Here is a 25292-nt window from a genome sequence, read left to right on the forward strand (position 1 = left end):
CGCACGATAAAGTATCTTGTGTGGACGAAATAAATAAGAAAGCACATTTATATATTGTGTTATCTGATTTGTTTATTATCTCGTGTCCACAACAGAATATCTTGTGTACAACTTAATTATCTCGTTTGCACCTCATAGTTACTCGTGCCAACGACGTAATTATCTCGTGCCCATGACATAGTATTTTGTTTGCATCACTTAATTATCTCCTGCACACGACTTTGTTACTCATGCGCACGACTAAGTGACTCGTGCGCACAACATAGTATCTCGTGTGCACGAGGTAAATAAAAAAACATATATGTCACCTCTGTGTAACCGTAAATGTGAATAATTTAAACGTTGTCAAATTTGATTAAAACATATTAATGAAATTATGATTTTTTGTCAAAGTTTAAAAAATATTTTAAACGACATGCATGTTTGCTAAAGAATAAAAATATCACTGTAAATAGGTTAATTACACAACTGCAAAACACTTAACAAAGTAAACTGAGAAAAGATTTTTTAAGTGAATAATGAATTAGTACGACCATATATTGGTGTAGCTTCTTGTGAAATGCCTCTATATTTATATTGTTAGGAAAATGAATTTGCAGTTAACGAAAATGTGATCTATTGACCTTTAAAATGAAAGAACAATGAATATAATGACAGAATTTACTAATTATATATAACGCCAAAATTTGACCAAATATTTCTTTATAATATGACAATTGTTTGTATATTTGAAAACGGTAGTTTAATTAAATTGATGTGTGTGCATTGTATTATCAGTATAAAAATACGAAAATCTAGTGGTATGGTGTTAAGCAATAGTATTAATGTTTACATACTATGTACAATAGAATGTAAGTAAGGTAATTTATAAGTTATTTATATTATGAGTCATAATTACATACATTAGAACGATAAGTTATGCACTTTTATATTTATTATTATTATGTAATTGCCCTTTGTTGCAAATTGCAATTGACAGTCCAAGGAAAGTAACATTGACCTGTATTCTAAGAGATATTGATCAAGTTAACAGTTTTATTGTAACGTAAATCTAGGTCATTGACCCCAATACAAAGTACAATATCAAAATGATGTACATCTTGTTGTGTAACAACACGTAGTTTCAAGTTAAGAAAAATGAATCACTATACAATAATAATAATAAGTGATAACCAGATTTATATAGCGCCCTTTTCATGCAGAGCACGTTCAAAGGCGCTGTACATAAAAAATAAAAGAACAATCACAAAAGTATTATTGGATAAAACGTAAAATATTTAAGAAGATACACAATGTAAGTAAAAATAAATAAGATATACCCGTGTGCTGCTACACACATAAAACGTTTAAAATGTCTTATAAAACCGGTAAAACTTACAGACTTGTGTAAATAACTAAAAGTAGGTAATTATAAAAAGATGAGTTTTTGAAGCTTCTTAAAAAAGACGAGAGAGTTTTACACCCAGCAGGCACTCAACGTTGTTTCAACGTTGAAACAACGTTGAAATATGGTCGTGACGTTGTTCAACCAATATTCAACTATGGGCGACCATACGGATATATTGCCAATGTATATTCAACGTTTATTCAACGTTGTTTATGGTCGAAGTTTAACATTTAGTTTAATCATTATATAAACTTTTATACCACTTATTTTGTGTTATAATTCCTTGATTGAATTAGTCTGTAAGTGATTTTTATCAGGAAAATTTGCGTTACAATCTTTTTCCGGATATTCAAAATTAGCGCTTAAAAAAATAAAGTTGGAGATAATTTTTTACTTTCTATTAACGCTTTTAATGTTAGAAAATATGTTTTATTGTTTGTTGTTTTATTTTTTACTTCTTTATGAATAATATTAATTAATTAATTGATATTAGTCAAACCCCGCTAATAAAATGACGCTGATCAGGGGAAGTAATTCTTTCGGTCTATGATTTTGTTTGTTGTCTATGATTATCGTTCGTGCAAATGGTGGCGCTGTTTGAAAAACAACACGATTCGGCAATTTATTTCGGAGGTATTACCGTAATGTTTTACTTTAGTTTACTGATTATTTTCTAAAATATTATTATTTATTCTTAAAAGTCTACTTTAATTTATTTTATGAAAGAATTGAGAGATGAAAACACATGATTGAGTTGATTTGACACGTTTTCGCGACCTAATTGAATGCTTTGGGTTCGGTAGGCCTTGTAACACGAACTTATTGATGTCTTTGGCAATTATTATTATTTTACATATCTTGTCTTTTTTAATTTATTTTTCATATTAAACATTTTTCTGTACTATATCCTAATTTTAATTTAATCAATTATAAAATTGAACCCTATAAAAAGTTCGGCCCACATAATTTACGTCCCAAGACGATACGTCAATATAACTATGTTCATATTTTAATGATAGTATAATACAGTGTAAGTTAGTTAAAAAAAACACATTATTATGAAGTTAAAAACAAAGTTGAGTGTAAAACTTTAAAGTTTAATAGTCGTAAATTCATAGGGAATAACAAATCCTATTTCTATTTTATAATATATTATTTTATATTCTAGATCCTGGTCCCCGCTGAAATTTAGAGTATTGGCACTATTGCAGCTGTAGCCTGTATACCATACATTCAACATGAAAAGGACTGTCAGGTTTGTTAAATTGAAATTAATTCTTATTAATTTATATATTTGAATTTCTTTACAATACATACAGGGTCCTTCTAAATCTTTTTGAAAGACCCTGATACAAAGTATAAATTGTTCAACTACTGGATATTTATCTTGTCTTAAAATATATTATTTTCAGAATATTCCTGTAACATTATTAAGATAAAATTTACATATTTGTTCATTTCAGGATGCTGCATAAAATGGTCTTAGCTAGAGCCTAGAATGATAATTTTTAGGGAATATGCTGCAAGTAACTGACGGGGAGCAGTTTTCTTACCAATCATAGGTGAGACTTTTAAATAGCTTCTTTTATTAGAAAAGATTTTGTTGTTTTATGTACAGTATTTGCTGTCAGTATGAAACTAAGCTATGTTTCAATTTATATGCTCTTTTATGATGTAAATCATAGAGATAAGCATTTTAAGATAAAAACAAATCACTAAGTTGATTAATTATATGTATAATTTGAGATTGACCAAGTCACTTTTAACTACAAACTTCTTATTTTTATTTGCAGAAGCAGTAAGAGACAGCCAAAGAAGTACTCAAACACTTGACATACCCAGATAGATCTAGAAGAGAAGATTGTAGCTTAATTGTTAAAGTATTAAAATGAATTTAAGCTGCACTTGAACTGTATTTTTTAAATAAAATATCTGAAGTATTTAATATTGTCTTGATATTTTGTTAAGATATGGTTACTTTGCTTTATATCCAAAAAATTAAGTATGGTGGGTTTTCAACGTTGAAATGACATTGAAACTTCAACGTTGTACCAACGTTGAAGCTGCAACGTTGTATCAACGTTGAAATTTCAACGTTGTTTCAACTTTCAAATCCGAATATAAATCCAACCCTATTTCAACGTTGAAATCTGACCATATTTCAACGTTGAAACAACGTTGATGTGCCTGCTGGGACAGTCACGTAGTTCTGAAGGTAATGTGTTCTAAAGTTTTGGTGCTGCAACTGAAAAACATCGATCACCGTATGTTACAGTTCTGGAATGTGGAACATTCAGTAAAACCGGTCCATGCAAAGACCTTAATTGTCTTTGAGGTATATATACTGTTAACAAGTTTGTAATGTATCGCGGGGCTTCTTCGTGAAGCGCTTTAAAGACGTGTGCGAGGATTTTATAATCTATACGTCGATGTATAGGGAGCCAATGAAGTTCTTTGAGCACTGGCGTGATGCTGACATACCTAGAAGTTTTGGTTATAAGCCGTGCAGTGGTATTTTGAACTATTTGAAGTTTGTTAAGAACTGTCTTTGAAGAGCCATTTAAAAGGGCATTACAATAGTCCAGTCTCGATGTAATTGAATGATTCACCAAGGATTTTGCCGCATCGTCAGTAAGATACTGCCTTATTTGACCAATCTGTCGGATGTGTATATAGCATGCTCGGGAGACACTGTTCACATGAGTATTCATTTCTAGATGAGTATCAAGCATTTCACCTAGGTTTCTAACTTTAATAGACGGCTTGATTACTGATTCCCAAACATTTAGAAAAATATCTTATGCCACAGCAGAATTTCGTTTAGGAACGAATACAAGTAACTCTGTTCTTTCAGCATTAAGTTTCAGCAAATTGGTGTTCATCCAACTGACAAGCTTCGATTTGTTGAAATGTTTTGATTTGGGAGCTGTCATCTTTTAATTTGAATGCCATGTTTAACTGTGAGTCATCAGCATAAAAGTGATTATGTAGCTGATGTTTTCTACAGATCGAACCAACAGGTTTTGTGAACATGACATAATTCTTTGGTCCCAGCACATAACCTTGTGGAACACTATACTTCATTTCCACAGGATCTGAGAGCTCACCATTGATGCACACTGTCAATAAACATATAAATGGATGATACACAAATTTTAGTTTACATTTACGTATTTTCCTATTAGGTTACATATAATGCAAATATTTTTAATGTTAGATGATGCTCGGTTTTTATTAAGTACAAGAAATTTGCTGGTTCAATTTTTCCTTTATACCTATTAAACAGATACATAATGATGTTAAACAAACGTGTGCAAATTACAGATTCAGACAGCGTCCATTCTGTCAATAATAAAAGGATAAAATAAAAAGGCGTTTTGCTGCGCTTTCAAAAATTTACAAAATGAATAATGTTAATTTGATGTGTGAAGACTTCCATGAAATCGCAAGTATATGGATCTAGCTAATGGGCTATTCACCTGATCATCATGCAATAATTGTATAACAAGGTTAGCTTTTAAAAAGCTAGTAGCGACTCGCTTCGTAATTTTTTTCCAGGGGTGTGTTTAAATGTAAAAATGACAGTTCTGTTAGCTTAAGAGACTTCAGCGAACATCAAAATAAAAGTGACATATAAAGTTATGGAAGCCGGTTCTGTCAGATTAACAAAGAGGAATATGAGTTTATATGACGATGCATGTAAACAGATAGAATGAAGTCCCTATGTCTATGCACATTTACTATATGGCCTGTTGACCTTGGCCAAAAAATGTTAGATAGGTAGCATTCATAAAGATGTCTCTTTATACGAAGTTAAGTTGTACGACAGACACAATTCCTTATACAGGAATATATAACTGAAGAACTCTCTTGGTGTGGGCGAATTTAAATTCATTGGGCATGATTAACATTTGATTTGTTCAAGTTCTCAAGGCATTGGTACATACTCAATATTAAAGCTGGAGGCATTGAAGTTTATATCAATAAGACGTAAACATATTTTCCCTAAGCATTTTAATAAAAATTATGTTCACTTCATTTTGGTATGTGAAACATTTTAAACAAATGGATATGATGTAGATACATGAACAAAATTTTAAAGTGGTCAACAAGGCAATACCACATGACAAATATTTAAGGTTTAGGCATTAATAAGGTATAAAGGTGCGCGTATGTGTTTCTATATAAGACGTGTCCTTGACCTCTGTGTAGAACAATATGAACAACTATGAAAGAGGACTCCTGTAGTGGTTAATGTGCAGTCTTCTGGTTTCATAGATATCATTTATTAAAGAGAAACTAAATTACACATTAGGGACAATAGATGAATAGGGATCCCAATTCCTGTTTATACTAACCAGAGCACAACTTGCTCATAGTGAGCATAAAAGGGAATTACAAGTATATTGTTAGAGGGCTTGGTATAATGATCATCTCCTGTACAAAGATTCAACGACAATAATCAACAGAAAATATAGTTTATTCCCTTCCCTTTATATCTTTTACGTTCCCGGATCCCGGGCGTCCCGGATCCCGGGATTTTCCCACAACCCTAAATACCGGAAAGGATAAAATGACCGGAAAAAAAGAACAAAAAACACAGAACCAGATGTACACTTATGTTAATTAACCAAACGAAAACTTACTACAGAGGAAACATGTGAAATCGCTAAATCAAGTCAGTGTAAATATGATTTCTCGAAAAGAAACCATGAAAACAAACATTTTAATCATCATTATATCTTTGCGCTTAAAGCAATACTTGCTGCTTCTCAAAAATGGCGTGAAAATTGAAGGTTTTTTGACGCTATGTAAGATTAAATTTGATTGTCTAAATAATTTTGGATTCCAGCCCTTACAGATAAATTTTGTCGAAGCTGACAGCCAAGCTTCGATTAAATTTTTGGATGGATTTGGAGTTTTAGGTTGTTTCTCAGTAAAATCCTAACGTAATGCTGGCTCGCCGTGGCGAGCCGGCATAATGCACTTGACTACCCTTTCTGTTTAACAGGGGAATAGTGTGAAACGTGTTTACTTAGATAATGTACATTATTTACTAACCATGTCATGATAAACATACTAGTTACATATCTATAAGGAAAATTAGATATCATTGACCCTTACACAATGTATGGAGGAATTTAATATAGATAAAGTTGGCTTGAAAATTGTCGTAAATTTGTAAATTGTAATATTACAAATACCTTTCGAGAGTAAAATATCTCACTGATACAGATAATAAGTCTTGCGGAAGCATTTATTGATTTAACATCAAAGATATTTCTCCTACCGTAATGGCCTATACTGTTAATCCTTAAAGAAATGACAGTCAATAACATATTTCCATACCATAATTTTCTCCACAACAAATCCGATTAAGTGCAAAGTTGCCTTTCAATCATTATGTAAATTAAAATCTTTTGAAATGCAGCGTGTACAACACATGAACAATTTCAGTAAATATCGGAAAAAGCAATAAAATCACTGACACCATTTTCCTCTTATCATCCATATACTTCCGTAAAAAAAGGTCTACCTTTTCGGAGCTATACAGTTAATTGCTCTTTCGCTACTTCTGAGCTTGTGCCGGACGCCAAATAAAACAAATTTAATTGTCAACAAAGGTTTAATGCTGTCTATTCATATAGGTTTGTATGATTAGTAAGTTCTGCATTTAATATAGAAAATTGAAGAATGCTATACGATATAGACTTGAATTAATTTTCAGGACGTTCAAATTAAATATCATAATTTTTTATTAAAAGTGAAGTTTTTGTTGGCATTTCCGGTTCAGTAAGCTTAAAACCCCGAACCTAAATTTAAATACAGCTGTCTGTAATTTTAGTATGTTTAAATATTTATAAAGCGGAGTAATGCATTTTAATTCCGGATCAGGAATAGCTGTTTATCTTAAACAATCATACGCAAACATGATCTGAATCCTGTCACACAGTCAAACGATGACTTCTGTTTCCAATGACATTTAGATTTATGGCACCGAAAGCTTTTCATATCATTTTTGGCCCGCCTTTGTACTCAAGCTCCACTTCTTTAAGATGTTTTTCTTAAATTTCTATTGAAATGTTAATTGCATTCAAGACTAAAGATCTACTCAAAACGTATTCTGGATTGCCGTGTAGATTACAAATATACTGTTTTATGATGAAACAATCCATTTCAATGTTAAATTCGTTAATGAGAAACTCCGAAACTGATATAGATCAAGCAAATATTCATCAAATCTTTCTTCAAAACTTTAATAAAATCTATATAGTTTAGCACTCTTGGTTTTTGAAATTCAATCCAGAGTTTACAAAAAGTATTTTAAGACAACATTATACCTTTGTTGACATTTTGACGTACACTCACTCGAAAGTAGTGATAATTCAAAGTAATTTACCACATATATCAGACAAAGGTGGTTGTTTTGTTTTCAAGGCGTGGTAAAGCAGGCTTTTCATTAGATATATTCAAATTTTCTCTCGTATTTATTTTGAAATATGCATGAACCGATTCATATGTTTGATTCTAAGTGTCATGAAATTAAAATAAATATTGATTTAAAGTGAAAAGGATGCTTACTTGAATTCCGTGAAATATACCGATGTTTGAGCTTTAACAAAAAATTGTTTACCTTTTTAAAAATTCAGGATAAGGTTTTCATACAAAATGTAGAATAACTGTTGTTATATTCCCTGCGTGAATGCATATAGTCGCTTCATATGGTGTTTTCAATCTGTCCGTTATTCATACTCTCACTCAATTTAATTACGTTTACAGTCGCCAAGAATAGCATTGTCATTGCCATACGTTTCATTTCGTTTTGGATTTCTCTTTTCAGCGTGTACAAACTCGGAAAAAGAAGTAATCTTATTTCTAGAAGATTCGGACTCAGAGATTGAAGAAACAGCAATTCATTTAGCTAAACAATTCTTTACAAGCACCGAAAAAAGTATCGTAAGATTGTTTTACTTTAAGAGACTGCATAGTTCAATTGAGACTGACATTACAGATATATTGTTGGAAATCAGAGAAGAGCGTGTAAATTCAATTTGTGAAACTGAATGCAAGAATAGAACATTGCCAACAGATTTGATAAAAAGTCTACAATTTTCTAAATCAGAAAAAAGAGCTATTATTATGCTTGAGAATAGTGATGAATCGTCCATTGTTGATAAGTTAGCATTGTCAAATCTCACAGAACCAGATTTTACAATATATCGAGTGATAAAAGATTTCAGTTTGTCACTTTATAAAACTGATAGATACAAATTTGTGAAAGATATACACATAAGTACATGGACTTCGCTGTTTTTGACTGGATTTAGGCGTTTTCCAGAAATATGTACAGGTGGGTATAAGAGATTAAATATGCATTGAAGTAAATACATTAAAATTTATCTTTAATTATTTAGAGAAGACGTGTGATATTCATGAACTGCAATGTTATTAACTTTGACATGTCTGCTGCACACATTTCATGATATTCTCCAAAATATACTTTGGTGATAGAAATGCCAGGTAAATTAGTTTAAACAACTTTATTTTGATATTCTGTATGGTATTCGTGTTTGATTCTTAAGTAGTGTCGTAAGTGTAACAATTTTTGGCAAACTTAGAGAGCGACGGAAGTAATGACAGCAATTCAAGTGTCGCATATATCAGTTAAGGTAACCGTTGTATGTTTTGTTATTTTCCGTATTCAATCAGTCTTTGTTTATTTTAGAGGCTTCAAACGTTTCATGTCCTGGAATGTACAGATGTTCTTCAAGTAAGCAATGTATACCACTTAAACAACTGTGTGATAAAGTCATTCACTGCAGTAATGGTGATGATGAACTCCTGTGTGATTCTGTGTGTCCTCTGAAATGTAATTGTACTGGTGATTTTATCAACTGTAGAGCTGCCAACATATCTATATCTGATATCTCATCACTGACAATACAGGCAAGGAGTGCTGATCTAAGTAAAAATCAAGAAATAAAAGAAATATACAAAGACAATTTACGTTTTCCTTTCATGTTACGACTTAATATTTCGTCGTGTGACATTCACCATATTGATAAACAAGCTTTCTATGAAATGCAAAATCTCTTATCACTGGATCTAAGTAGTAACAGAATACGAGAGTTATCGGATAAGGTATTTAGTAGGCTTGGTCGTTTAACCTACTTGAATCTAGAAAGCAACTTTGAATTGGAAAAGATTTCATCTACAGCGTTTAAAGATTTAAAAGCATTAAGAAACATAAGAATTTCAGGCACAAACCTGAAAAAAATAAGCTCATTTACATTCTCTGGCCTACAGTTGGAAAGTTTAGATATTTCTAACAACAAAATTGAAGAAATTGAAGATAATGCCTTCAGCAAGTCGAGTGTTCATAAAATTAATTTTGAAGGAAATAATGTGATAAGATTTGGAGAATTTATGTTAAAAGACGTAACATCACTTCAAGAGCTTTATACACCTGCATTTAAGTTTTGTTGTATAGTCCGCCCACCTTCCTTTCCTGAAGAAAATTGCAAACCATTAAGGGATGAATTTTCTTCATGCGATGATCTGATGAGAAACTCTGTACTGCAAGCATTTCTGTGGATAGTTGGGGTAGCCTCATTGTGTGGAAACCTCTCGTCAATCATTTACCGCCTTGTCTTCGATCGAAAAAGGCTAAAAATAGGTTATGGCATATTTGTAACTAACCTTGCAGCAGCAGATTTCCTGATGGGAGTGTACCTTATCATAATAGCAATTGCTGACTCACTCTACAGAAACAGGTACTGATGTATACATGATTCACTTTGTAGAAACATATATTTATTTCCCTATTTATTTACCCTAAGGGTATCGATCATGATTTCGAACTATTTCACGCTGCATTAACATCTCCATCTCAACTGAGTTAACAAAATGATCTCCTTAGTATTGAAATAATTCACTTCTTGAAACTGTAGCTGACTCTCTCGACACACAAATAGAAATATAAACGATATTAACACAATTCACAAAAAGATATTTGTTTGTTAAAGGTTTTGTGTAACGTGGATTACTTAACATATACAAGATAATATTGTCCACATATGTTTCTTACATTTCATTTTGTTTAGATAGTACTTTCATTCTATATTTTCAAAGAACTTTTGTAAAAAAGAGACATCCTTGTCCATTTGTTTCCTTAGATATTTCAAGTATTCTTACGTTTTTTAAAGCAGCATACCTCCAGATTCATGTTTATTTTTATGAAAATTTTGGAAATGTATTTTAAAGTGAAATAGTGTAAGGTGAAAAAATAAAGTAATTTACATGTTGCAATCGGCACTTACGGTCTTAGAAAATGACCAAAAATCGACATTTGCAAAAAAGACCTTACTGCGTTAGTAACGCAGTACAAATATGGTAATTAAATATTGAAAAATCATTCTTAAACCGCATATAACATGAAAAATATAACTTGGATGTTATTACCTTTCTTAAATTTTTAGTACATTTTTCTCAATATTGATTTTCTTGAAATATTTCAGCTCATCTGGAGGTGTGCAGCTTTAAGAATGTTAAGAAATGACATTTTCTGATATCCCTCCATTTAAAGAACAAATCAGTAATAGATTTTAGAACTTTTATTATCTCGTCATGTCAAGTGATACTGATAAGAATGAAATATAAGGGAGCAAACATGATGTTAATAAATTTCATTCTAAAAGTGTATTGTTTAATAATAAGATACGGTTTATTTTCAGATACATTGCTATGGATGATCAATGGAGAAACAGTAATTGGTGTATTACTGCCGGCGTTTTATCTACAGTGTCATCTGAAGCCAGCGTTTTATTTCTTTGCCTGATCACATTAGATAGACTTTTGGTGATCAAGTTTCCATTTGGAACAGTTAGGTTTGGTCCTTTGAAGGCGTACATTTGCTGCGGAATATGCTGGTTTATTTCGATTATCCTATCGATCATTCCCATTATTTACACAAGTCACTTCCATGACAAATTTTACTCCAAAACAGGGGTATGTATTGCATTGCCTTTAACACGCGACAGACCTCCAGGATGGATATATTCTATGTCAATTTTCGTTGGTTTGAATTTCTGCACTTTTATTCTGGTTGCTATAGGACAAATCTCCATATTCACAGAACTTCGGCGAGCAGGGTCAGTTATGAAGAAAACACAGCAATCCAGAAAACGTGATTTGAAAGTGGCTAGAAATCTTATCCTCGTTGCAACAACCGATTTTCTGTGTTGGTTTCCAATTGGAGTGATGGGTAAATATGTCGTTTTAACCATAGATTATTAAACATTTATTATGCTCTTCGAAAGGAGAACATAGTCGCCGCCTTGGTGGTCTGTCTGTCCGATCGTCCAAATCACTCTTGTCCAGAGAACAAGTTTTTGGAAGGGATTATATTTAAACGGTGGGAGAGAGGGGGAATTGAGGGGAGGGGGGAGGAAAGAGGGGAAAATAAGGAAAATATCAAATAAAAGGCTATTAGTGTAAACTACTTTCAAATTGGCTTTCGTCTCTGCTGTTTAGTAAAAAACATATTTTAAAACAGAGTTTTGGGTTGGTGGAAGGCTCCATACATTGCAATTTTACCAAATGCCCGGTCTAGTCTTAATAGAAATGAGATGGCTAAGAAAAAGAAAATTAATGTTCTGAATTATATTGAAAGACTAAATTATCATACTTCTCCCATGTCTTTTCAAAAACCTCATTCTTTGAAGTTTGTTTTGCAGTATATTTTCAATCTTATAGTTGGCTACTATTTGATTCTTAAAAATATTTCTAGGTAAGGCCTTATTTTCTTAATTCTGCTGTAATATATATATTTGACTTTTTGCAATCAAATTTATTTTGTTAAACACAATATCAAGTTTTATACTGCCAAATAAGATATCTGTTGCCAGCCAATTAGGGAAATCAATATTACATTTCTCTTTAACATAATTTTTAACTTGTAACCAGAATTGTTTTATTTTTGGGCAATCACAAAACAGGTGGAACAAAGTTTCTGATTCATTTTGACAAAATGTACAGGTATCATCATCAATAATATTCATTTTTTAAGTAAATAGTTTGTTGCAAGGATTCGATGGTTGATTCTAAATTGTAACCATAGGATTTTTTTGATCTTTGGTATATCTATGAACCATATCAAATATTGAATTATTTTGAAAAAGAGAAAGGTCCGAAAAAGCCGTCAAATTATCTTTCCATTTTTGTAAAGAGTTTGGATACTGGTTTATATTTTGCATTGCTTTATAGATAGATCTACAACCTTTTTATCTTTATCTAAAAGTATCAGGCTATGAGGAATGTGGATAAAATAGTTGAACTTCTGGGGCAAATGTAAAATATTATTAACTTCAATGTATTTTTATGGCATTTACAATACCCCTATATTCTAAAAAAATACTACTAATATTGCAGTAAACTCATCAAAGAATAAAATTCACCATCTTGATTGAGGAGGTCTCCTAAAAACAAGATTCCTCTTGAAATCCATCTTTGTCAATACACACTTGAGTTACCAACTTTAATTCCTGGGTTTTTCCATATATGAACGTATAATCAAATATAAAAAAGCATTTAATACAAAAACTAAGTAATGTTTCAGTGTAATATCATAACGGTTAATAGTTATGACTTTAAACACCAGACAGAGTCATTTTTACTTCAAGGAATACTTCATAATTAAGCAAGAAAGAGTTCTGATTGTGGCACACCGCACTATCTCTCATAGGGTCTATCATAGTTTTAAGCAAATTGTAGCTCTGTTTTGTGTTTTATGTTTATACAGTGTAAGAAACAGTAATGATTAGTTTAAATGACTATCACACAGTACATTTTTGCTCTTTACAATTAAATATTTAAGTTGTCTTGAGTAGATTGTACTCCTTGTAAATCAAAGAGACATTCAAGTTAAAAGTGATTGTCATGATTTTACAAAAACACACACTGACCAATTGTTGTTCATCATAAAAAATAGCTGTTAAAGTTATATCTAAGTACATGGATTTTATATGACAGTTCTATCTTAATGCACGTAGTTGCAAAAGGGTTGAAATTCCTTTTGACCTACTTAGTATCTTATAAATTTTCAGGTAAATATTGTATGAAAGATTTTACATTTACTTGAGGAAAGTAAATCATGGTATTTTTTTGGGTAAAGTTTTTTTTAAGTGATATTATGTGTACAAAGTGACATCACCAATTTTGAAATACACACTTTTCATTTGTTTTAATAATAGGAAAACAAATGTGTTAAAACTAAAAAGATTACATGTTTCATTCCTATTGAACATGGTAGCAGAATGATAAGATTCTTTTGAGATCATCTCAGTCTTTTGTAAAGACTCAGTTAATTGTTGTATAAGATTTTTTTTATCTTTTTTAAGAAAAAAAAACAGTAGGTAAATATTTGGGTAAATGTAACAATTTTCCTTTAACATAAATTATGTTTCAAACATTTTTGTGACATTGAATAAAAAAGAATACTACTTTAATTTTGCTGAAAATATTTTTTGTTCCAAAAAATATTAGAATGTCAAAGGGAAGCAACTCTCAAGAGGATAAGTTGAAACAAAAAAATTAGTAATCTTTTTCAAAATGAAGTATTTTGACAAAACTTTTACTTTACTTTATGTTTTAGAGAGTCTTCGGAAAATGTTTGCTTTAGGATTATTTCTGTATAAATTTGTTTGTATTTCTCTTCTATGTTATAACAAGAGGGCCATGATGGCCCTGAGGTCGCTCACCTGTATATAGCCCCCCCCCCCGGGCCAATTTTTACCCAAGGGCTTTTATTTGTTTATTTGAACAGACTTGGTAGACAACCATAAAAAGATGTTTCATGCTAAACATCTAAGTTCTAGCTCATTGGGTTTTTTAAAAGAAGATTTTTTAAGTTTTTACTATACACATATAGTTAAAAACAATGACACCCCTGGGGCAGGGGCAGTTTTGACCCCCGGGCTTTTTTTTTAACAAACTTTGTAGATTTTTACTTAAAGATGTTTCATGCTTAATATCTAAACTCTAGCTATTTGGGTTTTTTCAAAGAAAATTTTTAAGTTTTTGCTATACACATAAATTATAAGGAAAATCAATGACCCCCGGGGCGGGGCCAGTTTTGATCCCAAGGCTTTTATTTGAACAATCTTGGTAGACACCCATTAGAACATGTTTCATGCTAAATATCTTAGCTCTAGCTCTTTGGGTTCTTTAAAAGAAGATTTTTTAAGTTTTTACTATATGCATATAGGGAAAATCAATGACCCCCTGGGGCGGGGCCAATTTTGACCTCAGGGCTTTTATTTGAACAAACTTGGTAGACACTCACTAGAAGATGTTTCATGCCAAATATCTTAGCTCTAGCTCTTTGGGTTCTCTAAAAGAAGCTTTTTTAAGTTTTTACTATATGCATATAGGGAAAATCAATGACCCCCTGGGGCGGGGCAAATTTTGACCCCAGGGCTTTTATTTGAACAAACTTGGTAGACATTCACTAGAAGATGTTTCATGCCAAATATCTTAGCTCTAGCTCTTACAGTTCTTTAAAAGAAGATTTTTTAAGTTTTTACTATATGCATATAGGGAAAATCCATGACCCCCCGGGGCGGGGCCAATTTTGACCCCAGGGCTTTTATTTGAACAAACTTGGTAGACATTCACTAGAAGATGTTTCATGCCAAATATCTAAGCTCTAGCTCTTACAGTTCTTTAAAAGAAGATTTTTTAAGTTTTTACAATATGCATATAGGGAAAATCAATGACCCCCCGGGGCGGGGCCAATTTTGACCCCAGGGCTTTTATTTGAACAAACTTGGTAGACACTCACTAGAAGATGTTTCATGCCAGATATCTTAGCTCTAGCTCTTTGGGTTCTTTAAAAGAAATTTTTTTAAGTTTTTACTATATGCATATAGGGAAAATCAAAGACCCCCTGGGGCAGGGCCAATTTTAATCCCAGGGCTTTTATTTCAACAAACATGGTAGACACTCACTAGAAGATGTTTCATGCCAAATATCTTAGCTCTAGCTCTTTGGGTTCTTTAAAAGAAGATTTTTAAGTTTTTACTTTATGCATATAGGGGAAATCAATGACCCCCTGGGGCGGGGCCAATTTTGACCACAGGGCTTTTATTTGAACAAACTTGGTAGACACTCATTAGAAGATGTTTCATGCCAAATATCTAAGCTCTAGCTCTTAGGGTTGTTTAAAAGAAGATATATAAAGATTTTTCTTTCGGTTGGCAACCAGAGTTCTGCATGGAATTAAATTCTTTGAACAATTTTTAAAGGTGACCACCAAAGGAACATTCCTGTGAAGTTTGGATGAAATTGGCTCAGTGGTTTATGAGGAGATGTCATTTAAAGCAAAAGTTTACGGACGGACGAACGCCGGACGAAAAGCGATCACAAAAGCTCACCCTGTCACTTTGTGACAGGTGAGCTAAAAACAGAAACCCCATGAACGTAATACAAATTCTAAATGACACTTCTATACCAGTCATGATGAAGTGTATAAATCTATATGCTAAGAGTTTTTGAAAGGGGCAGTGGGGATGGTTCTCCGACCCTACTCTACAAATTGACGGGGATCAATACTAGTAAACGGGCAAAACTTGTTTTTGCTGAAATTACAAAAAAATATTGGATTATACTTGTCCGGAAAATAACTTGAAACATATTTGAAATAGTTAATTAAAACGTCTAACTGTGATAGAGATGAGCTTAAGGAATTGCAGTTTCCAAAGCAATAATAACACTTACCTTTTTAAAGATTATCTCCCTTTATGATACTTTGAACATTTAAAAATCCTTTTTAGGAGTAAAACTTGTCAGACGAGTATGCCACAGCTTCAATTTTTTTTCGGTTTGGGCATTCTTTAAGGATTTCGTATTTTTCTATTCTAAACTGTCAATAATATCTTATTTAATTCTGACACGGTCAAAGAAAATAGCTGAAAAGTGCAGTGTTGCAGAACTCTTCATAGCTTAATTTTTAATTATTTATCTTTGAAAACATAATATCGTTTTTGCCGGTGAATAATTTGAATTGAATTTAATAATTTTACTTACACATAACACATTGATAGAGACCGGATAGAGGATGTGTGCTTTCTAAGATCAGTAATGTTACCTTGCTTTGTTTTTTAATTATCTCCCTCTATAATTCTAAACAATTCATGTCATACTTCCGGTTATACGCTTTAGCCTTTATTCTAATGAATTTTGTTTTAAGTATGTAGATACTTCGTGTAGCCCCTCTCCTTTTCCCCTTGTGTTTTCCCTTTAAAAATGCTGATGTTTTAATCGAATTCCTTCTTTTTCTGTCAGGTTAGTATCCGGACAAGCATTGTTAAGTGTTATAAAAGGAAACAATAAATAAAACTAAGTACTGTATAGTTCTGATTCTTTGACACTGCACTTTCAGTCTCTACAACTGTGTTCAGTTTCAAAATAGTAGGATTTAAAATTGAGAAATAAAATGTTGCGTTCTGCTGACGCCGTTGCTGGGCGGCATGGATGGTTACGATTTTCAGTACCCTCAATTAACAGGCTGAAACAAACGAGAGTGCAACCTTTTTATTTTTGTTTTTTTTACGCTCTTTAGGGATTACGTTTTTCTTTATTTCATTGCCAACTCTGTGTCATTTGTGTCATGTAGACTGTGGAGACCGTAAAAGTCGCCCTGTACATATCTTTAAAGATTAATAGCATTGAACATCGTTCAGTACGACATGATTGTTGTGTGTACACGTTTGTTGTATTTTTTAATTGATTTATTTGACCTTTTATCTACTTTGGTTGCTGGTTGTACTACTTGAATACTGTATAATCAGCCTTGGAATATGGCTTTTGTCATTTGTCTTTTGACGTCTTATCTGTGATTTGCAGGCTCCATAACCTATGATACCCTTTCAAAATTCCATTTTGGTTAGTTCCGCAAATTGTTTTCTCGTTTAGTGCACACGCTATCTTTTACTTTGGTATAATATGCCGCTTTACGAAAGTGTCACGTTGAAGGTTGTATGAACACATCTGCAGATGATTCTTGATTGAAAATTTCACCATTTCCATGTTTAAATATTGAATTATTCTTAAGCCGATGCTAAGAGACGTAGACGGTAATTTGCATTTTCCATTACCGTTCATGAACATGCTCCTGCACCATTTTCAATTTTGTCGTTTTAGGCGTTCTTTAGGGATTCCGTTTTTTCTCTTAAAGTTTGTAACACTCGAGGTAAGCAAAAATCATCGTTCCTGTTTCGGCGCTAAAACACCTAGATTATGTTGATGCGTCGTTAAAGAAAATAATAAAATATGTTTTTATGAAGTTATAAGACAATCTGATATCAAGGTCAAAGTAAATGGTGCTAAAATTGTTTATTATGCTTTTGCATATATAAAAGTTTTTTATTGACTAGTGTCATTCTTATTCAGTAGATAAATATTTTTAGTTGTACTTTAACATTTGGTAAATGAGATGTTGTCCTTTAGTTTACGGCCAATTTACAATATTGTTTTCATGCAGCCTTTATTAATTGACAAAGTTTTTTCATATATGGTAGGCAGATACTTTTATTGTTCTCTAACATTGTGTGAAGTTAGGTAATAATGGGGTGCAAACGATACATTTTTTACAATGCTCTATAGCCTTAATTGACATGTGCATTGAAAAAATCAAAAAAGGTGCATTTGACCACAATATTGATGCAAGGCTTTTATTGTCTCTCATATACATACTCAATCAACCCGAGTTTGCAAATTTTCATGTAATTGTTCTGAGTTAATGTTTCCGATAGATCACCTTTTCAAGATATTTACGTAAAACCCTCTAATGTTTCCAAAAAAGTACCCTATAAATTTAAAAATATGAATGTTCTATATTTGCGTACACAAATAGATACGAAAAAAAGTTTTTTATACTTTATACAAAAAAGTTTTTAAACATGGAATTTTTGTATTGTAGAAAACTAGTTATTCTTTCTGTTTTATCTGTTCAGCCAAATCTCATACAAGTATATAATTACACTTATCTCTTTTTTAGGTATTTTGTCCTTAAATGGATTTCAGATTTCCAGTGATGTTTATGCATGGACTGTCGTTTTCATATTACCAATTAACTCTGCCTGTAATCCGCTTTTGTATACAGTGACTGCAATAATTGGAAAGAAGGTAAAATAGTGTTGTTATTTTCTTCTCACGGATGTTTACATTGAGCAAAATTAAATGTACATCCAATATCATATAAAAGTGTATACGACAAAACCTTCTATGAAATTGGTGATGACACTCTTATATTTTACAATTACCATTGAAAATATGCTCCTTCAACAAAATGGATTTAAGCTCACCAAAACACAGAGTACTCAGAGTGAGCTTTTGTGAAAGCATATTTTTTGTTTTCCATCGTTTTTCTTTATATTAATTTTCTTTAAACAACATAGACTTAAAATTTGAAATATTTAAATTCAATATTTAAATTCTTCATAGAAATCTTAGATATTTGGCAAGTAACAGTATCTTGTGATCATCTACAAAACAATATGTAAAGCATTACCATAGGGTTAAAGTGATTTGTTGTGGAAATACTACTAGTAGTTATCCGTCAAAAGTCGTCCCCTCTATCATTCTAAAATAAAACGCTTTGCTTCTAAATATCCATCTCTAAATCTTTATGTCCTGGAGCTAAGATTTTTACATATATAGCATTTTGTTTGAGACATATATAAAAGTTATATGAAGTGTGATATCCCTAAGTCAATTTAAAGTCCTAAATCGGGGTTACTTAACAGTTCTACATTTCCTTTCCTCTTTGTAAAATAAACCACATGTACCTGGACTCTTTGCGTTACCCAGTAGACCTCTATAAAATTCATATGAATTAATGTCAAGTGTGTTAAAATAGCCCTGCCTAGAACTAGAGCCAATTCTTTACAATGACTTGTACAGGAAACAATCTTCTACTTTTAAACAAGAGAACCTAAAACTTAGATATTGTACATGAAGCATCACATCGGATCCTCTACAAAATTTGTTTAAATATGTCCCAGAGTTAAATTTTTCAGTGGAAAACTGCATATCCAAGAACTTGGATTTAAATGCGAATCACATTGCCACGTATACTAGTATTTTAACAAAAGGTAATTATGTTTCATATCCCTGGGTTCAAAAACGGTCCTCCTCGTCACAATAAGTTGTACAGTAAGCGAATTAAAAAAAGAATGTGCTCAGTAAAATAGTGCTTAAAACGTTTGGCATGCAGCATCATGATGATTAATGCGTATATCAAGTTTTAAAAATATGAAAAGATTTCCTATAGAATTGTCATTACCCAAATCTGTAATGAGAGTTTAATTTACTTTAACTTTAATCTTTAATCTTTTATTGTGATAAAGTCAATTATAGCTCACACGGACTAAGGTGTGGCGAATGATCAGGCTGGAAAGCTTCCCTTCCGAGGATACCCTGGACGATCTCTTATTTGTGAGCAAAGGTTTTGAAGTCGTGTCGCTGGTCTACGCTTTTGTATGATTTTTTTACCATGAACATCAACTTAAATTTGAACTATAGATCCATCATTTATATTTATAACATTCAAATGTCTAAAACCAGCATGTTTATCACCTCTACCTATCCAAAAAATACAATAAGATTGTAACATTTGTTATTCAACACCCACATAACCTCTGGTTACAGCAAATATTTTGCAAACCATGACGGCTGTAATTTTTTTACAAAGTGGTAGTTAATATATATGATTGCCAATGATAATATAACTTTTGAATTTTAGAAAGACAATATAAAAGTTAGAAGATTTTACGCCATTGTTCATGAAAATTTCCTCTTTTAACGGCCACAATTTTCAGACAACTTCTATAGCAACATGATTTGGAAGTGTACCGTTAACATAATGTTATAAACGTCCCTCCTATTTATTATGTCTGAGAGTTAAAACCTTGTCCATAATTTGATGCCGTGACTAGGTCTATTAAAGACCTTTTTATGATCTTAATCTCTTTAAGAATGAGTCTACGTTCTCCTTTTTGTAATTTTAGAGTTTCAATCCTAGTATTGATGAGCAAAGTAGAACCATGGTTCAGAAAGGTAAAAAATTGTTATCGGCTACAAGTTTATTTCTATCTCTCTATTTTCCTTTAAAATGTTCTTAACTTCTTGACTTATCAAACCTTAAAATTTGTTTGTAAGATTTATTTTCTCATAATTAGTTAATTTTTAACTGCTATCAATCTTATTATCTAAGGAGATATTTGTAATGTAAATTTGATATTGTTCATTTTGTATCCAATTCCGATGACAGGTGAACATGACGATCTGTTTGGAGAATGATTACAGTGCTTCTGAAATCACTTACAATATTTTGTAGCTTATTACATTAAATATTTGATTGACAATGTTGATGATAATAAATTTAAATTATTTAACAGTTGGTGCTTATTTTTGCCAAGTAGCTGTTACAATAATGTTTCATTCAATATTTTATTTGTTCCCTTTTCAGAAATCGGAAACGCCATTCTAGAATATCAGAAATTCGGCAAATCCATTTGCATGAAACATGAACATGTACCAGCCGGAACAATGAGAAGTATCCAAGAAATCATGAATGACGAGACATGTTTGTCAGCCAGTACTGTTGCAGCAGTGTCCAAACAACTTGCCGAGTACCTTCGACTATTACATGAGTCTTTTATTGCTATAGATCAGATATGTGAGGACTAATATTTACATTGAAGTAAATAAGACAAAGGTACGTTCCAAAATAACACGTTGTGATATTTTAACTGAATAATAGGTAAACATATTATTATTATTTTGTTTTTACTTTTTATATCTATTGACATTTTTGTTTATTTATACGGATGAAAGCCGGAGAAATGTTATATAGTAAACCCAACTGAATACATAATATTCCTGCTGAAAAATAATTACCCAGTTTTAGACATTCGAAATAAGGCACAGTGGACATCCACCTTATGTGGAACTTAAATGTAAAATTGACCCATGGAAACATGCCCATTTCATACAACAATATTGACTAAGATGCAACATAAACATTATATTAATGCTTGAAGATTATTTGTTCCATTCATGTCAGTTTCCTTGACAATCCATTCGCTGGACAAATTGAAGAAAACCCTAGAAAGACTAGAACACATGATCTCTATCTTGAAATACATACGCCTTTATCACTCGTCTCTTGTGTCAAATTTTACTCTTATCTTTTATACAAAAAGTATAACTGTACCTGTTTTTGTGGCTGATTTTGTATTAAAGGAGTAAAAACCTAATGAAAAGAAATGGATTTGTTTTTGTGTGTTTTCTAGTAAATTCAACACAAACACAGTTCTTACTAAATCAAAAAAACGTTCATCTGTCAATATCACTCAACTTACAGCTGTTGCATTGGAAATAAAGATTAATCATACATAAAATATAGCCATGATTCAAGTTGCAAAGGAAATTTATGTGTTTCTTTATTTCTTTTAGACAATCTTATTTAATTAACTAAGTCTTGTCTATGTTAAGAAAGGGTTACCTTGCCTTAAAAATTGCCAAAAATAACAGGGCATGGTGTCATTATTCTAAGGGGGTCATCATTTTCTGCATGAATTTTTTCTCCTGTAGGTTCGTCGTTAAACCATGGCCGTCGCTATTAATATCATGGCCAGGGAGTCATTTCTTTTTAAGATTTACACTTGATGTCTCATTTCTATGGATTTCAGTTAACTTCGTGTAATATGTATATAATTAGTGTTTTTTGTTTTTAGCTCAGGTTATTAATAATTGTAAATCATTTTGTTAATTCCATTAGGTTAATCAAACAATTGTTTCGTTAGATGCAAACCATCAAGCTGCCGACGAAGGAGCTTTACAGGAAAATATCCGCCAATTTGGAATCCTTCTGCAAAAACTTGTTTCAAAATGTGTAAAATGTAACATGCAAAAAGATAGCAAATAAATAAAAACGCGTTTAGAGTATGTGACAGTTATACATTTAGTAATATATAGCAAAAAAAAAAGTTTAAAAAATCTGTAGCAGAAAAACTGTAATTTGGCTGTTTAATATATTTGGTGTGTAGTAACATATGAATTAAAATATTTGAATATCTCCTAAAACTTTTGGGAGACATATTGTTTTGCCTTCGACGTCTGTCCGTCCGCAATAAGAGTGTCCGTCTTTCTCAGGTCAAACTGCTGGAGGGATTTCAACTAAACTTTATAGGATTGATCAATACCATCCCTTGTTGTGTACATTGCCAGCATGTTCCGCTTCGCTGCACAAAATTCCAGCCAGAACTATAAAAAGAACAAAAAGTCAGGCTTTCGCAGGTCAAACTGCTGGCGTGATTAGTATCGTACTTAGTTGTACAAAATTGCCAGCTACACAAAATTACCACCAGAGTTAAAACTAGAAAGTCCTTGTCCGACTTTCACATGTCAAACTGCTTGTGCGATTGTAATAAACTTCACAGGAGTTATCAGTACCATACCTACTTGTGCATTTCGCCGACAGGTTCTGCTTCGCTGGCTGCACAAAATGGCCGCCAGAGCTACACATAGAAAAAATCTTGTCCAGCTTACACAGGTCAAACTTTTTGCAGGATTTCAATTAAACTTCAAATGAGTGATCAGTAATATCCCGAGTTGTACACATTGCCGGCATGTTCTGCTTTGTTGCACAAAATGGCCGCCAGAGCTATAAATAGAAAAATCCTGTCTAACTTTTAGCTGTATTTCATCAAGACTTCGCAGGAGTGTTATACTTAGTTTTGGGACACATATGCCTTTGTGACAAAAAACCTTCTTGTTTAAATTTTCAAGATATTTTCATAATGTCATTAATGTTTTATATAGCTTCATTTATTATTATTTATATGTATTATTACTATTTATATGTAATTTTTATTTTTTATTATCATTATTATATATTGACCAACTTGTATATCAAGTGATATTAAAAATAATTATGATACTTTAAATACAATTCAAAAGATGATTACCTAGTTACGGCTTACACAGGTGGCATGTGGCATATATATATATAAAACATTTCATGTTGTCTAATATTTATACCTGATGTTACATATGAAGTCTATGATACTTATGTTACTTTAATCATATTTTTATCAGTCTTACTGTATACAGTAATGTACTAATAAATTCATCAATTTTGCGCACTCATAAATTTTGTTGATGACATTTAAATCAAAATTGGTCATTTTTTAGCTGCAAATGTATTTGAATGTCCTGTTGCTTTCGGTGTTATTTTTTAGTGTTATTGTTAATGTATATGTTGTGCGGTGAAAGTTGGATAAGATGTCTGCCTGTCAACCCAGGGATGATGGAAAATAAGACCCACTCAATCGCAATCGTATTTCCTGATATTACTGCACTAGTTAAAGGAAGCATGTTGTTTCTAGGAATTAGACGCTAAATTGATTTAAGCGTTCATCACAATCGAGCTTAAATGATTTTTATGTTTAAACAAATAATCTAATAGTGACATTAATATGCATAGATGTTGTTAAATATTGAATATGTGTTATTTAAAATTAGTGTTTTTTAGATTTAAATGTTATTGGTGCTTGGGAAACATAATATTTATGACACGTGAATGTAATGGAAACAATGTCGAGGTGATATGTAACACAGTGAGCAGTAGGCTGTAAATAGAGCGTGTACATTCTTTCGCAGGTTAACATCTGCAGAAGCCCGATGACGATTTAAGGTCCGGGAAAATAATTAGTACTAGGGCTTTTGCATATGTTCATGCAAAAATATGCATTCGGGCTACTCTTGCACTATAAAATATGCCTCTGAATCGTTACTTTCGACCTGGTCGTCATGGAAGTAGGTTTGTTTTACATATGTATACATGTATAGCAACGATGAGTACCCGTGTGATTTCATCCATTGATACAATTTTACTTTTCCGTCTGTATATTCCTGCGTGCTCAGATTTTATTGAAAAATGTGTTATGTAAACAGTTCATCTTTTTTTTTAATTTTTTGTATTTTTTATATTTATTTACTGTAATATTTGAATATGTAAAATGTTTTTTCTTAAAATTCTGAGATTAGAAATAATGTTGTGCTTTTTCATGGATATTGTGCAATGTTTACATGTATGTTATTTAGTAATTTAAAAAAAGCGCTATGTACATTAAGAAAAACGTTAAGTACTAAGATATAAATGGTGTAACTGTTTTACAGCTTTAGAAATTTTTTTTAATGAACAGCTTAAATACTTTGAAAGTTATATTGCATTGTATCTATATATATAGTAATAACGATTATTCGATTAGTGTAATATTTTAGATGACTAGCAATACAATGTCAATGATACACCTACTATATGTAATAGTTTAAGTATAGTTCTGTGAGTGGATTCCAATTCATATTTATGTTTTCGTATTTTTATTCTTATTATTATTATCTTTTTTATCATTTTCTGTTGTATTATATAAAACGGAATTATTGTCAAGCAACTAATAAAGCAATAATCCACTGGCGTGCGTTATTTTGTATACATTATCATGATAAATGCATACTGAGCATAATTAAACATAAACTGTGTGTCACAAATCCAAGGTTCGAGAATTTGACAATTCGTAACTTCTGTTTAAGACCTGCAAAGACATTGGCAATGCAGGTTTAAATCTATTGACATAATGTTTTACATGAAGTTTTAAAAATGTTGTGACAATCATTGGCGAGGTTGAAATAATTAGAGAAATGTCAGGAATAATCTGAATATTAAGGAGAAATTAAAAAAAAGAACTTTGGAATGGAATAAGTGTTAATCATTAATACTTTGTTGATACATCAAGATGTATTTTATTTACTCTTAGGTTAAAACGTTTTGACATAACTG

General features: G+C 31.7%; 1 protein-coding gene across 1 annotated transcript in view; it reads left to right on the plus strand.

Moving 5' to 3' along the window:
• Positions 1 to 21163, plus strand: part of LOC132760199 (uncharacterized) — a 48075-nt gene extending 26912 nt beyond the window's left edge. The window contains exons 10-15 of the mRNA XM_060752116.1: positions 8229 to 8738; positions 9114 to 10161; positions 11122 to 11651; positions 18444 to 18571; positions 20455 to 20503; positions 20916 to 21163. Coding sequence (XP_060608099.1) covers positions 8229 to 8738; positions 9114 to 10161; positions 11122 to 11651; positions 18444 to 18571; positions 20455 to 20503; positions 20916 to 21136 — 2486 coding nt within the window. The 3' untranslated portion in view covers positions 21137 to 21163. The remainder of the gene's footprint in view (positions 1 to 8228; positions 8739 to 9113; positions 10162 to 11121; positions 11652 to 18443; positions 18572 to 20454; positions 20504 to 20915) is intronic.
• The last annotated feature ends 4129 nt before the right edge of the window (positions 21164 to 25292 follow it).

The sequence above is a fragment of the Ruditapes philippinarum genome, unplaced genomic scaffold (genome assembly GCF_026571515.1).
Source record: "Ruditapes philippinarum isolate M1 unplaced genomic scaffold, ASM2657151v2 ctg2588_1_1_1_1, whole genome shotgun sequence".
NCBI classification, from domain to species: domain Eukaryota; kingdom Metazoa; phylum Mollusca; class Bivalvia; order Venerida; family Veneridae; genus Ruditapes; species Ruditapes philippinarum.